Below are 15,357 nucleotides of genomic sequence, written 5' to 3' on the forward strand. Positions count from 1 at the left end.
TGTTAACGAGTGCTTAATACTCCTTTGGTAGGTAAAGAGAGCACACATCTTCTATCAAAAGCAAAATGGCAGTAGCTCAGGACCTGGTTACCCAAATATGTGGTGAAGCGAGAGAGGATGTGTTATGAGGCATTAACCAGTCCATGCAGTAAGTGGAAATTTATTTCAAGTAAGTTACTCCGTAGGGAAAGGAACTCTAGGCAAACTCTTTGCACATACTTGGGCATGAGAGCACGTACTCTTGGGGCCTGTGGAGCAGCTGACAAGTTCCTAAATTTTCTCTCCCGTTAAGAAACGGTACCTTGCTGTGCACGCGTGGCCCTCAGCAAGAAGGGGGAGATGCCTGGGAGGGTGATGGAAGGAGGAGACCGTCTTCCAATATACCACAAAAGTGAAGAAGGCCGATCGCTGTGCCCCAGTTCTCTCCCAAAGGGCTTTGTGTTTTTCAGTGCGTTTACCCTTCGTTTTCTCCTGTCTAATTTTTAGCTGCACAATCCAAGCTATGCTGAATTTGCTTGGCAGTTTAATTTCAACTAAAAATATTTCTTGGGGAAATATCGGGTTACGGCATTGGAGGTCGCAGCCTCTTTGCCTCTAAAAAGTGTGCTCTCACTGATGGTAAGAAAGCAGGAGTTGATGTATGGGGCTCGGAATCCCCGCTATTTATGAGCATTGAAAAAGTTCACTGAGGTTCCTCGTGGAAAAAAGGGAGTGCTGGAGTCCATTTAGTAATGCAGATGATGTATGATTGCTTTTAACATTGTCTTATATGAAAGTGCTGTTAGTTTAACTAAGGGAGAAGCAGACAATAAACTGGGATTCACAGTTAGTGCTTACAGAAACATTTGCCCAAACAAGGAAGAAATTGCCATAGAGGCATGCACGCAGTTGCGGGGAATGAAGGGTTTAGGCTGACACTCAGCCTAAACCTAGACTTGGACGGGAATTAGTTGCACTCCAAAAAACTTTTGATTCTCTACAGGTCAAACTGAGTTCACGGGGCTTTTGCCGTAAATTACGGCATGGAGGTAAAGTTCGAAGAGCAGGACAGGGATGTTACAAATGCCGTGTTCAAAACTGATGCAGGGAAGACTCGCCTCTCCATACCCCCTGGGGGTTTTCCAGGGTGCTGGCGGTTGGAATTAGCCCTAGTCCCACCGTTGCGGTTCTGCTGTGTTGTGGCTGAGCATAGTCTTGGAAACGTCAAGTAAAATCAGCCTTGTACGCCTCCTGAATTTAACTTGTCGGGTATAGACACCGATTCTAATTTCCCAGGGACAGAGCTGCCAAGTCGTGCTGCGTGTCTGCCTCTGCTCTGAAAGTCAGGCTGGTCTAAGACGTCGGGCCGAGCGCTTCATTTGAAGTATGTAAAAATGCTGGGCTAAGCACAACACCCAGCCAGGCAATGTCACTGAGGAAGTTTGTTTAAAAATCTAATTGGGCCTACAAGGGGTAAGATGTTCCCAAATGCTGAGACAGGCGTTATGAATGATTGCATTCGTATTCTGCGGTACCACTGGTATTGTCAGCCTCCAAACTTCGGGTGAAGCTAATGCTGTAGCCTAAACTCTGTCCGTGTGGTAGAACTTGCATTGACTTAAATAGGCCGGCGGGGGAAAAAAAAGCTGTTAATACTGACTAAAAATATTGTTGGGGATAAATATTGTTATTTTACAAGTGGTTGTTTCTGTCAGTGCCTCAGCTTGCAGGTGACTAGAGAGGCTTCATCCCACAGCTACATGAAGAGGCAGTTGTCGGAGTGAATTCCTCCAAATGTTGTACCTTGCAGTGCATCTGCAAGTGGTTTTAATGTTGGGTGGGGGGGGGTGCTGTGGCATTCAGGTGGAAAAGAAGTTTGGGAGGAGAGCAATGTCCTCACTTCCTTGCGCTGTTCTTAGAAAACAGGATTTTTTTTTTATGCCGTGAGGATAAGCAGCATGGGAATTGGTCCATCAGGGGTTTGTACTAGCAGCCTTTTGAGAGGTGGAGGCTTCGTGAGAGACTTGATCTGGGTACACTCATTGACTTTCAAGGTTTAGTACTGTCTTTCATCAGTGGCCTTCAAAATAAGCGGCTTGTTTTTAGGGTTACCTTTACCCCTAGTGGGTAGTGTCCTACCATTTAGCGAAGGCGAGTGCTCATTTGTGACAGTTTTGAGAACAAAGATGGGGCTTTCTGCTAGAACTGCCTGTGAAAAATGTGAAAGTAGTTGGAAGAGTATTGAATTTCTTAAAGTCAAATCCAGTTATGTTAAGCATGAAGTTCTTCATATCCAAGAGTACTTGGAAAGCAAGGGGGAAAACCCAGTCTGTCCAAATTGCCAGGTACTGGGAAATGCTGGGTCAAGATAAACTGTTACTGCACATGGCGACCGTGCAATGCCACATCGCTTCGGTCGCTGGCAGTGCTGGACGCGTGGATGTCGGGGGCTGTGGCGCTTAGAAGCCTTGGTGTGACCCTCAGTGGGGTGGCAGGTCTTTCCGTGAACCTCTGTGTTCTTCTAGCGGGCATCTTTATACTAAAATCCCGTCCCGATGGTATTTATTTGCAGCTGGAGTTATAAAGGTCTTTATATTGTTGAAGCGGAGAAACACTTGGGGACTCTTCTCTCAGCCTAAAGAAGGCTTAAAAAAAAAACAAACAACAAAACCCAAGCCAAATGTTTTCAGAAAAAAGGGTAGTGATTAAAAAAAACTTTTTTCTTTCCGTAAGCTTCATCTTGCCAGCAGGAGGAGTCTTGCGATTACATTGCTAGCGGTGTGGACTGTGAGTCACTGGGCGGAAATGAAAGAGAAGTAAGGCAAAGCTTTTTTTCTTTAGGATGCCCCTTCTACGAAATCAGAGAAACTTCATTTGTCAGTATTAGTGAAATCGGTTATGAGGAGAGAAATTTGGAAGCGGCCTGTACGCAGGCTAGCTACTATTTTTAGGGTTTAGGGTGGGTTTTTTACCATTTAGAAAAGGTGGCATGCTAACAAGGTAGACAGTGACCTTATGCTAGAGGTGCCCTGTGAAAAATAAAGCTTTATTTCAGGGATTTTGAACCATCGTAAGCATGGTTCCTGTAACAGGGCTTTCCCAGGCGCACCTGCTTTCAGCTCCGAAGGTTTGTTGGGGGCACTCGGTTTGCGGAAGCGTCACTCTTCTGCTTCTCAAGGGCTTTCCAACGGGATTGTGAGTAGATGAGACGGCAGTGAAACTCGAGTTCTTCATATTTCAAGAAAACTAGTTTTCAATATTTCATTTTTTCCCCAAATCCTTAAAAGCATCCGCTATCAATGGATAGGGGCTTGAAAGAGATGCATTTTTTTTAATGGCCTAATCTCACTGGGTTTTAAAAATGTTTACGAACAAAATCTGTAGTACTCTATGTACTGCACAGAGGTGGTGTCTTATTCCCTGCTTGTGTGCAGAGACATTGGGAAAAGATTGAATTTATTTCATTTCGGTAGTGATTTGTGGCCTTAAATGTTATGTGAAGGGGTGAAATATCTACTAAACATAGAGCTTCCAGATTCTGAAATGCGGACTCTTCTTGAAGTGTGTCAGAGTGGCCTTCAAGTTGTCATTTTCTCCCCAAAGCCTTTATAAGTTGGAGAACTTGGAACTAAAATCAAAGACCGGCACTGTATCCTAGTGTGTGTGTGTTTATTGAGCTACAGACACTTAGGTATTTTAAAAGTATATTTTAATGTTTCTGAGGGAGATTGACCAAGTGGGTAGAAGGTCAAATTCATAATCTTGGAAGGCATCATGTTAAAAACACATGTGTCCTCTCCAAAGACATGTCTTGGTAGATAAAGGAGTTTTGCTTACCTCTGACAAAAGACAGGCTGCGATTCAGTTTGTAGTAGTCGAAGGTGGCTGGGGTGTATCAGGCTTCATGCTGCATGAGAGAGAATTTAATCTCCCAGCCTTATCGCAGCATCAGAATATTACGAAAGGAAGTTGGTTTCTCTTTGGCCAGATAAAAGCCATTCAGATCTTGATCTCACGCTTAGGCTAGGAAAAATGCTTTCTTTTTTAAATTAAAGGAATAAATCCTTCATTCTTCCGGGTAATACAATACCACCTGCGAACAACCACGAACACATTAAAGTCAAGCCAGCTTCTAGTCAATGACAGTGTCTTGACACGTTAGGGAATGAGTGTTAAGTCCTCTCCCAAAAAAACTTGTGCCACTTTATACGGCGTTTGTTTACTTTTCATATGAGAACTGGGAATTACTTACGGCACAGTTGCAGCCTCTGGCACTTTATTGTTCTGTGCCAAGCAAAACATCCACCGGTAGAGATTTTCGTTCGACTTTGACGGGGTTTGCTGCTTGGAATTCAGCAAAGCACTTTGATAACAATCAAAGATGGATTGGTTTTGCTATTTAATATTGATTAGGAGACTCGCATCCGGTGTGCGCTTTTTAACTCCAGGGAAGGGAACAGGATACAGTGTAATTTTGTTGTTCGTGGATTGCTTGTACCTGTAGCTATTGCTTCCTTTGCCCTGAGTTTTCTCTATGGAGAAAACCATGTACGTTTGTTTCTTTTCCTCCCAGAGATGCTAAAAGCTCTGCTCAGCGCAAGCGCGGCACTGACTCTGTTGCTCATGGAAGAAGGTCAGTTTGTTATACCACTCTATGGACTTCAACAGATCAGCTTGTTCGTAAAGAAGAGAGAGCAAAAGTAGACCAAGATATCAAAAAAAATCAGCTCTGGCAAAATTCTGCTCGTGGGACAGGCTGGAAATGTTAACAATAGGAAAAGGAAGAGCTCTGCAGATTCTGGCCTCGTGTTCACCTTCTTCCACTGAAGAGCGATGACTAGTTGGACCAGAAGTTCGAAGTTCAGAGGGATTAAATGTAATTAATACATACAAAAATAATTTACACAACGCATTACTATAATTTAGCAGCCTTAAAGAAAGGAGTGTATACTTAGATCAGGTAAAATTTGGAAGGATTTTTAACTGAAGTGTGAAGGGATTCTGGAAGCGGGGAATTTGCAGAAAAATCCATTTCATAATTGTCTACTTGTTAGGTTTTTTAATTGTCCCAGAAAGCAGCTGGCTTGATTCAAGTGTAGGACTACATCTGAGTCTGCTTCTATCTGACAAGTTCCTGTAGGAAGGTGGCAATCTTCTTTGGAAGGCTTAACCCACAGATTTCCCAGTATGGACCGCGTGGGCTAAATTCCAAGAAATTCGCAAGATCCCGAGAAGAGACCCCAGTCCGCGGAGCTGGAATGAGATGCATCCTTTTCAGAAACGTGTTTCTTCAGCTATTCCGTGTAAGTCTGTGCCAGCACATGCCCGGCTTTCAATGAACGTTAATATCTGGCTCCAGTTACTCAAACCAGTGATTTGCATGCCAAACTGAGAAACGGATCCTTAACACCAACGTGCAGAAAACTGACCTCTGCCTGGAGATTTGATAAAAGGATGGTTAAAAATGGTTTATTCCTACAACCTCAGTGACTTTTTGTGCCGCTAGCTCCAAGAGCCGCAGCTACAGTTGACAGTTGGGTCGTTGCTTTGCAAGATGCACCCTTCAAGCTTTCCATCTTAGAAAAATCTCATATTTCTTTAGACAGTCTGAAGCTTATTTTGTATTTTTGTTTGTTGTTAACTTGTAAATGGACTCAGAACAGAAATGCTGCTTTTGTATTGAATTAGGAGCTTAAAAAAAGAATCTGAAGGACGAGCATTTATAAAACTTTGAATTTCTGAAACTGTGTGGGAGGCCTTAGTGCAAAACTTTAGAAATATCTTCTTTCAAGTGCATATTTTCTTTTCCAGAGGGAAAAGCTCTTCATTCATATTGTGGAATGGGTAAATTTCCACAATTATGTAAATTAGGGATCTTGAGTTCTTCTGACTTTAACAGCTTCTTTGGAACAGTGTTAATATTCATTTAAGTCGCTTCCATGGTCGCCTCAAATGATTTAAAACCTGTAGCACCATCTGCCTTGATAGCTAGTGGCGAAATACCTGTTCTCTGCAGGTAGAAAATCTACTTTTTCAGGTCTGGTGAGACCAGAATGGTGTAAATTCTAAACAAGGAGCGTTTTGCTTCTCTGTGTGGGTACATTGGTGAGGCAGGAAGGAAATGATTTCAACTTTAGCTTTTCTCCTGTGTTCCACCAGGACTTGTGTTATGGTCTGAAATAGCTGTGTGTAGGAATGGATTCCCTCGGGGATCACGTACCTTCTATTGCTCCACTTGGATCCTTCTCTTCTTCCCTGCTGGCTATTAACACACGCCTAAAGGAGCTGCCTTGGTTGGCTTCGAGGTCTCCTCAACTTCCTTCTTAAATCCTTTGGTTTCTTGGTAGTAGGGCCAAGGAGGGGACAGCACGGAGGCAAAAGCATCACAGCAGAAGGGCTGGACCTGGTGGGCATAGGCGAGAGCTGGGATTGGGAAGGTAGGAGAAATAGGGAGGGGGAAGCAGCAGCTGAACAAGAGAAACAAACTGTAAAAGCCCAGAGAATAGTAGCAGAAAGATGGACAGCAACACAAATTAGTCAAAAAATGTGCAGATAAGCAGTTTGCTTGGTGGCTTCCTTCTCTGTGTGCATCTTCCCCCTGGAAAAAAAAAGTGGAGGGATAGCGAAATAGACCGGATGCAATTGAGCTCAGCAATGAAAAATACACGTGAAAGGAAAAGACCAAGGAAACTGACTCCCAAGTACAGCTGCTGTGAAATAATGGCTTATTTCTGTCTATTTCTTTCTATCTTGAGTAGTAAGGAAGGACCTGTCTTGCTTCTGTTAATGCCTTGGTAAGAATCACAATCTCACCGAGCGTGTGAGCAGGTGGTAAATTTTTGTTTCAGCTGTTATGTGGAGTGGTGTCGATCAAAAATCCCTTATTTTCCTGGATTATGCTGCCTCTTGGAGCTTTTCTCCTGCGCTGCCTGAAACGCTCGGATGTCGGAGGCTGCATTTCTGCATCTCTTCCGGTGATCCGAAGCAAAGAGCCAGACTGCTCCGCAGCCGTAATTTGACAGGAGCTGTGCAATTTGACAAGGTGGGTTTTATGGCAAGAAAATATTGGCAGCGTTGTCTTCGTTTGCCTTGGTTTTACCGGTAATTAACAGAAAGTGAGGACAGGGGGCAACCAGAGGTGTTCCGCCTAGTGGCCGCTTTGTTGAACGTGCACCTCGTCTCTACGTGGCAGGCATCTCTTGGATTTTACACATCTGTTAAGTTAATGAGCCCTGTATGTGCCTGGCTCTTCTTACTAGGAAATATTTGAATTAGACAAAATTATTTGTTTGGTTAGTGTTTGTGTGTGCAGTGGTAGTAATTATGTCTCTGTCTGCTCCTATTTTTACAAAAACTACCTCCTGATAATAGTTAATGAGTAATAACTCGGTGAAGCACTGAGAAACCCATCATGCAAATTGCTGTTTGGATCTTGGACCGGTGCCACGCTGTACGTTTCACTTCGCACATTTGTTGCAGGAATTGCGGTACAGTAATTAATGGCATACAATCCTGGGGGGAAAAAAAAATGACCTCCAACTCAGAGTTCAAGATGGTAGTGTTCATTTGAAAGTGAATCAAAATTGAACAGATTGAATTACTATGAGGAATTACTATTAAATTTAGCTGGTATAGTTGCGTTTAATCAGATAGGCTTTGTTTAAAGCAGGCGAGAAAAGGCGGCTGCAGAATTCCGGCTTTGTACGACTGACTGACTGCTCTATGATAATTGGGATACCGCTGTGAAGCAGGTACGTTGCAATTAGCTGAAAAAGATTATTTCTTTCATAGACTGGTAAAAGTAGAATCACTTTTCTAGCTCATGTCAGTTTTAGGTTTTTGCACGTAGCAGTTCAATGGCTGTGACTTCGTGACTTGTGGCTGGTTTTCTTTATCCCGTCACTGAAAAAGAACCCGACTCTGATATTGTGGAAGCACATGGAAAAGTCGGCTCTGGTATCTTCTGGTGAGTGTGCAGAGCTGGAGGTGTGAAATTAGGATTTTTTTTACCGACCGTCCGGGAGCTGGCGAGTGCCATGGGTACTGTGTGTGTAGGGAAGAGCCTTGGGAAAGAAAATGTTAGAATGGGAAGTGGTGAGCTTGGACTTTGGTAGTTTATTTTCTTAGTTTGTGTGCTCTCTCGGTGATTGCTGATGCTCGGGTCTCCCTTGATAGAGGATATCTATAGATAGAGGAGATCTATACAATGGGTGAGGAGCGCAGGAACTGAAATTGAAGGGAGAAATTGAAAGAATCTTTCAATGTGGACCTGTGTGAGGAGAAAACAGTCCTCCTAGTAAACAAACCATGCCCCATTGATATTATTTTTTTTTTTATAATCCCGCACACAAAAGCGAGATCCAAACATAACTACCGAAAAGCTTCAAAACCCCTAGAGAGGATGACTTCTCCGTTCCAGCCCCTCATTTCTGACCGGGATAAATCCCCCTCCCGCAGCTCCCTGGGCTGGGAGATCCTCTTGGGGTTGGAGGCCTGCAGGGTTTTTCCAACGCCGTCGCCTTTTCGCCCCAATCGGGGGACAAACGGGGAAGCTGTCACTGCTGCGGGCGGGACGGGCTGCGGATTTACCGGGGAGGAGGAGGAGGAGAGAGAGCCTTCCCCCGCCAACCCGAGGGGCACGGCCGGGCAGGGCCGCTCGCCTTCGCCCCCCGCCGAGGGAGGAGGAGGAAGCGGGAGGGGGGAGAGCGCTGCCCGAGGCGGGGCCGGGCGGGGCGGAGGGGAGGGGAAGGGCGGGTTACGGCGCATTTCTTGCGGGGGCCGCCGCCGCCGCCGCTTTGTCTGCGGGGGGAAAGTTTGGCGAGGAGAGGCGAGGCACTGCCCCGGCACCTGCCGAAGGGGCGGCGGGGCCACCCCGCCGCCGCCATCCCCTTCCTTCCCTCTCGTCCCCTGCAGCCGGCGGCGGGGCCATGGGCGCTCGGGCGACGCTGTGCCTCCTCAGCGCGGCGCTGGCGGCTGCCGCCGCCTCAGGTGAGTCGTTCTCCGGTCCCGCGGGCGGTGGGTGCCTTGAGCTCTCCCACGCTGAGGAGGGATCCCCCCCCTTCTCCCCGGGGAGGTTTGGGGGCATCTTTCCCTCCCTTCTCCCCGGCCCGGGCGGGGGTCCGCTTCCCGCCCCCCGCCATTTTGGCGGCCTCTCCGCAGGCGGGGCGAAGCCGTGCCCGGTGCCTTCCCGCGTCTGTCCCCCGGCTCATCCCGCTCGGTGGTGGTGGGGTGCCCGCTAAACGGCTGAGGGCTGGCGGGCGGGAAGCGGCGGGGGTGGAGGACCGTGTCCCGCTTCGAGCGTACGGGGCCGGGGGGTGCCGCCGGTCGTCGGGCTGGGGCTGCGGGGCTTCCCCCTCGCGCTCGGCGCCTTTTCCTGAGGGCGAGGAGGCGGCCCAGGACAGCGGTAAATTCCCTGCCGAGCCGAAGGAGGGGGGTTACCCAAAAAGGGTTTTGTGGATTTTAGTTGTCCAAACCCACAGAAGGAGCCCGGGTGTGAGCTGGGTCAGTCAGCGGCAGGGCTCGGGGCAGAGCCACCCCCTCAGGGCTGTCGCCGGGGCTCGGGGCAGAGCCACCCCCTCAGGGCTGTCGCCGGGGCTCGGGGCAGAGCCAGGCTGTCCCCGCACACCCTCCACGGGTGTTGGTGGCGGTGGTGAGGGCTCAGTCGCTTGCCCAGGGGGCTCGGAATGGCTATGGTGTGCACTGGTCATCTGCTGCCCTGGGCGGCTGTGACAGGAGCTGTGGGGAGTCGGTACCAGTCACCCACTGAGCCTTGTTTTGGGAGAATAGGGCTGACCTGCGCTTGGCGTGTGTGGATGTTGCTCTGAGAGCGCCTCAGCAAGTGTTGAGCGTTGGTTTCTTCTGTCCTTAAAAAAAGCCTTCAGGACAGACTTGTAAAAAGCGCAAGGTTACGATCTTGTGATGCTGGCAGGCAGTAGAGTTACTAATGTTTTAAGTTTGGGAGTGCAGTGTGGCTGCATTTGTGCCCTTAGGTTGTTTTCCCGCTTTTCCTTTGGCCGCGAGACTGCAGGTTGTTGGTTTCCAAAGTGGCGGACTCCCTGAGTGCAGCTCCCACCGCAGTCCCACCGCTGTGATTCCCATTCGTTAAGGGAGTTTTCTTAGTGAGTAACAGTACTTAAAAGTAGCTATGCGTGCGTGAGCTGAGGAGCTGTTAGATAGGAATTTGGGATATTAACTTTTGAGGCAGTGCTCTGAGAGACTTCTACAAAAAAAACCCCACCCCAAGCCAGAAAACTACCCTGCTAACCTCCTGCATCCAAGATGCCCAACAAGAAAATCCGAAGGCAGAAAGTTCGGGGATTTCTTCCCAAGTGTCTTCAGTATGTGAAAGGCAATAGGATCATTTGAGGGAAACCCTTTCAGGTGAGCTTTGCAAACAGTCGTTAATCACACTGGTGACTTGGAGTTGCATGCAGAGCCCAGGCACTGTAACAAAGAGCGATGTTGCTTAACCTGCGTGTCATGTCGTGGGCTCGCTCACAATTGGGAGTAAAAAGATAGCTAAAAGGTAATTGTAACTAAGGATTTTCAAAGTCCTGTAAAGATGGGTTATATCGTAGTTATCCCCCTTGATAACTTGTGAGGGAGTGAGAAATGTCTTAGGTTTAATGGGGAGGAAGAATCAGACTTTCTGTGTTTGCTTTCCAGTCCCGCATGGGCCGGGGTGAGCCTGTCTCTACAGAGTGCAGTGGGGGGAGCTGAGAGAGAAGTTTTTGAAGGTCTGTCTCATTCCTGCTGTTGCCTGCCTGGGCTGTTTGAGGCCTTGGTCCTTACTCTGTGCTCTGGCCCTGCAGAGGACAAGCTCTTTGGCACATGACTGCTCTTTCACAATGTGTTTGTAGTGCCTGGCACAAAGGGCCCTAGATGTAATTACAGCCTCTTGAAGCAACAGTAGGAAATAACGATTCATTTTTTTCTTTTTTTTATAGTTTCCCGCTGTCTCTTTGAGGTTTTCAAATCCTCAGTGGGGGCTCTGATACCATATTCCACGTTTCAGTGTATCAAACCATTGCTACATTGGTACTTTTACGGAATTGTAGGTGTCAGTGAGCAAAAAAGAAAGGGCAGCCAGCACATTTTTTAGGAGTAAAACAGTCCAGTTGTGCTGTTTTTAACTAACTGGTATTAAGTTTGGTTTTTCTTTTTTCTTCCCCACATGCCTTCCAACAGTATGTGACCTTGTATTTTGCACGGAGTTTTGAGGTGCAGCTGGATGATGAACCTTGAAATTATCTATTGCCAGAAGAAGAGTGTGGGGGACAAGAGAGCTATGGGGGGGTAGGAAGATAATTGGTATTTGAAAATCAGTGCAGTAACATGAAGTTGAGGTATGGTGAAGTGTTTCAGTTTGTTTTTTTTTTTTCTGTAAACACAAATTGCTATGGAAGTCAAGTAAATAAATGAACAGGTAATTGCTGAGACTCTGAGTCTTAGTTGCATTTGAGTAACTTGGCACCGCCATGAATGTGCAGAGCTTGCCAGTCAGATGTGAAGTGGTTAATCGTAGGGTTCGTGAGGTGGCGGGGGGATACTATGCAGATGTGGGAGTGAAACCCCGTGTTTCAGCATGTTAGTCCTCTTTGGTGCTCAGTCTGTGCATGCGATGGGTAGGGCTTGATTTGTTTACTGTCAATATGAGTAGAAAGGTATCTGTTGAATTTGAGAGAAACACGATTGGGCTCTTGTGGCTCATCTTCTTGGCAAGAGAAAATAATTCCTGATGGTGCATCTGCAGCCTCTAGTATCTGAGCCGAAGACCAGCTCGAAGGAGGAGTTTTTGATTCGAAGCAGTGTAGCTCCAAGGTTTTCTGTACAAATTAGTCTAATCTGCATTTTATGGAAAACACCACTCTCTGACGAGGAAATTCTTAGTTCCCTGGGTGGTCCCTTGAGGCAGCTTTTCCCGCGTTCCCAAGAAACTCGAAGATGAAAAGAGTTGTTCTTGATTTCACATTGTTGTCACGTTTTCAGTAGGCAGATATGTGTAGTTGTTTGAGAATGGCTGTTTCCCGGAAAATCAATGAAAGAACCGTCATTCAACTTTTTCATGGTTTTATTTTCGAACCTCTTATTTGATTTATTGAAGTAGAATATATAAAGTATACTTGAATGGGTGTATATCATTTCCTTGAAGGACCTTTCTCTCAGCTGGGAGTGTAGGTGGTGAGGGCTGGGAAGGCTGAAGCAGGAGGAGTCCTGTGAGCCTGTCATTAAGTGAAATGTGACCCATTGCCCATGGAGGAGTGATCTGGGAGCGGGAATTCAAGCCGTCTCTTCTCACCATGATTGCGTTTTTATGCATATATTCACATGCTTATTTGTTTCTCCTGTCAATGGTAAAAGGATTTATAGGAGCACAGAGAAGAGGCTGCTCTTTAATATGCGATTTAAATGCCATGTAACCCTGCATTTTTAAGGGCCATATTTTGCCCTTGAGTAGCTGCCCTTTATTTCAGTGAGAGCTCGGGCAATTATTTGAAGTTGAAATAAAATTCTGAGCTTCATCTTACGTGTATTTTGTGAGAATTCCCATCTTATGACGGGTAGCCTTTGTGACAGTGGAGGAAGAGAATGAGTGCCATCAAATGGCTGAATTTGTCACCCGTCTGAGAGAGTGTGAGGTGATTGCGGGAATGGGTTATGATACTAGCCCTGTTCAAAAGTGAGTTGTTATCCGTGGTGGTGCGGTCAGGTCCTTCTGAGGTTTGTGTCCGCCCCTGTTCTACTGCCTCGAATTCTCCTGCTTTCTTTAATCGTGTCCTTGACTGCTGTCTGAGAAAGATTCGGCAACTTCCTGCAATTGTGATGCTGCCATGCTTCATCAGTGGTCGGGTGAGGTGCTGCAGAGGCATGTGCTAACCTCTTCTTTGAAGATCAGCTGCATTAAAATCCATCTTGGCCAGAGTCCCTGGCAATGCAGTCTGAAGCTTACCCAGAGGGTTGCCCTGCTGCACCAAAACTGCATTTGTTTTGTTGCTGGCAAGCGCGTGGCCAGAGGTGGCAGCTCAGTGCTGCTCGTGCTGTTACGTAGCACGTCTGCTGGAGAGGGTGCTGGTGTTACTCGCTTCTAATCTATTTTAATTTTCTTTTCTTTTTTGTCTCGCAGGTGCCTGTATCTACCAAGGCTTGTTGTTTGAGGTAGGTAAGCTTGAACGTGTTAGGCTCGGCGAGTGTTAGACAAGGTGCTGTTGAACTTGACTCTAGTTCCTGATTTTTGTCACGCCTGCAACTGGGATGGCTGATCTTGCAGCAGGTCACAGAGCTGTGAGCCCTTGCAGAGGTCAGAAATTCTCCCTGGGCCTTTGAACCCAACCATTCTCCTTCTCAGCACAGCTCTGCCTGCTGCTAACTGGGGCTCCGTTGTCCAGTGCGTGAAGAGATGTGAGAAATTTCAAGGTTTTTGGAAGCCGTATAAGTCACAAATGTGCAGTCCTAGGCAGGATAGAGGTTATGTTTTGTAAAACATTACTGTGATGCTGGGGTATGTTCTGTGTTAATTTCCCTGAATTAATAAGGTATTAATGACAACAATTTAACACCTTTTCCTCTCAGCTGTTTATGGTGAGTACTGTGTACCCTGACTCTTCTTTATAAATCCAATGTATTTTCTTTTGTAGTCTTCCCCTTTGCATGTACATTATCCATGAACAACTTTGTACAAGAATCACGGTTTTTAACAATTTATAAACATTGTTTTGCTCTGTAACGCTTGTCTGCCTTGCTTCAGTACTCTGGGCTAAAAGGAAGTCCTTGAGCAACTTTACGTTTCTGGAGGGCTTCTGTATCTGCCTCCAGTCCCACAGCAGATGTGCTCAGGGATTTGCTACCGTAGGCTGGGAGGCAGCAGCTGTCAGGGAAAGCCTGGGGTTTTATTTCGCTTGCAGCTCTCAAGCAAAGCTGGATGAATGCTCTCCGTGTGTGACATGTGACCGCTGAGTATCTGGGAAATAACTGGTGGCAGCTGGTTCCTTTGGCCTTCCAATGTGGACTCGGGGTCTTGGAAGTTTTTCTGCTCTGAGAAGGGAATGTGGGGGGAATTGCTGGAGGCGAAAGTTTTCGGTGGGTGGCTTGGGAGGAAGCTGAAGCAGGCTAAATGTGTTTGCTGCTCTTAAGAACGTGCCGTGGAGCATCAGTGTCTTAACAACAGTTGGGAAGTTTGTCTGGATTCCAGCTTCAGTGAACTGTGTGGCAGGTCACTTTCTGCTGAGTGTTACAGCTTGGTACGGGCAGTATCAGAGTGGAAGGGTTAGCAAGTGAGGGGTTTCATCTGTCGCTGATTACTACTGCCATGTCAGTCACAGATTTTTTTTTTTTTTTTTTGCCTTTTGTGGTTTCTTGGTGGTCCGATGTTTTTTCTGTCCTTTCTTTCATTGCTGCTGTGCGTTTGAAGTGCCAGTGTGGGTCTCAGTAATGTCTTGCCATCACATTTGTACATAAAGTCTATGGGATATTCTAGGTTAGATGCTTCCTGTTTAAAGCACTTGCTCACAGTGTCCTTGGTTTTTGTCTTTATCTCTATATTTAGTAAGATTATTGGGTTTTTATTAATAAATGACTTCTGTAACTGTAGTAGTTTTCATTAGCTGTACAAGAGGGTTGCTCTGCTTTACAGCTTGGAGCAGACGCAAAACTGATGCAGGTATACAGCTGGCATTTAAAAATCAAGTAAAACTTGAACAACGGGAGGTTGCCGTTCTTGGAACAAGGGCCTGTCCTGTCTGTTGTTTGTTGTCATGTCTGAAGATGTGCTGCTTTCCTCTCTGAGTGATGTTTGCTGTGGAAACAGGCCTTCGCTTGCTTTGCCACGACTATGTTGATATTTCTTCTATGTCCTATGTACTAATGTAACAACTTTTGATTGCTTTTTGGAACTGAATACAGATCAAAGGACAGGCTCTGTGGCTTCAGCTAGCAATCTCAGAACAGGTACTAAATCCACATTCCACTCATTTCCACTCAGACGGGCAAAATATCACATGCAGTGCACCAAACTAGTGGTTTAAATGAATATTCCTCTGTAATGCTGCTTCACGGGTTTCTTTGGGTAGCTGTTTTCCCTGAGAAAGCAGGAACTGCACAGGCAACCATGGAAATTACAAATGGAAAAGAACCTTCAATAGGACTCGTTTCATTCTCTGGTTTGTGCCACTCCCGACATCAGTACTGGAGTTGGCTTTGTTAAATAAAGCTGTATAAATCAAACACTAGAGGTAGCGTGTGAGTGATTTCAAGGCAGTTAGTACTTGTGGGTTGGTGGCACATAGCTGGGATAGGGCTGCAGAGCTTGTGTTACCTTTGCAGAAGGCCGCTGTCTCGGACAGGTCAGTTGTGAAGTGGAAGATGACAAGACAAGCAATCCTG

At 46.4% G+C, this 15,357-nt stretch overlaps 1 protein-coding gene across 6 annotated transcripts in view; it reads left to right on the forward strand.

The window, feature by feature from the left end:
* Positions 1-8,729: 8,729 nt before the first annotated feature.
* The window catches only part of FRAS1 (Fraser extracellular matrix complex subunit 1), a 167,765-nt gene continuing 161,137 nt past the window's right edge, over positions 8,730-15,357 (forward strand). For all 6 annotated transcript variants that reach the window (XR_008466567.1, XM_054202557.1, XM_054202558.1 and 3 more), the window contains exons 1-2: positions 8,730-8,967; positions 13,103-13,134. Coding sequence is in view for 5 of the 6 variants with exons in the window: in XM_054202557.1 (XP_054058532.1) it covers positions 8,907-8,967; positions 13,103-13,134 (93 nt within the window). In the remaining variant the exon portion in view is untranslated. The remainder of the gene's footprint in view (positions 8,968-13,102; positions 13,135-15,357) is intronic.

The sequence above is a fragment of the Rissa tridactyla genome, chromosome 5 (genome assembly GCF_028500815.1).
Source record: "Rissa tridactyla isolate bRisTri1 chromosome 5, bRisTri1.patW.cur.20221130, whole genome shotgun sequence".
Classification (NCBI taxonomy): Eukaryota; Metazoa; Chordata; class Aves; order Charadriiformes; family Laridae; genus Rissa; species Rissa tridactyla.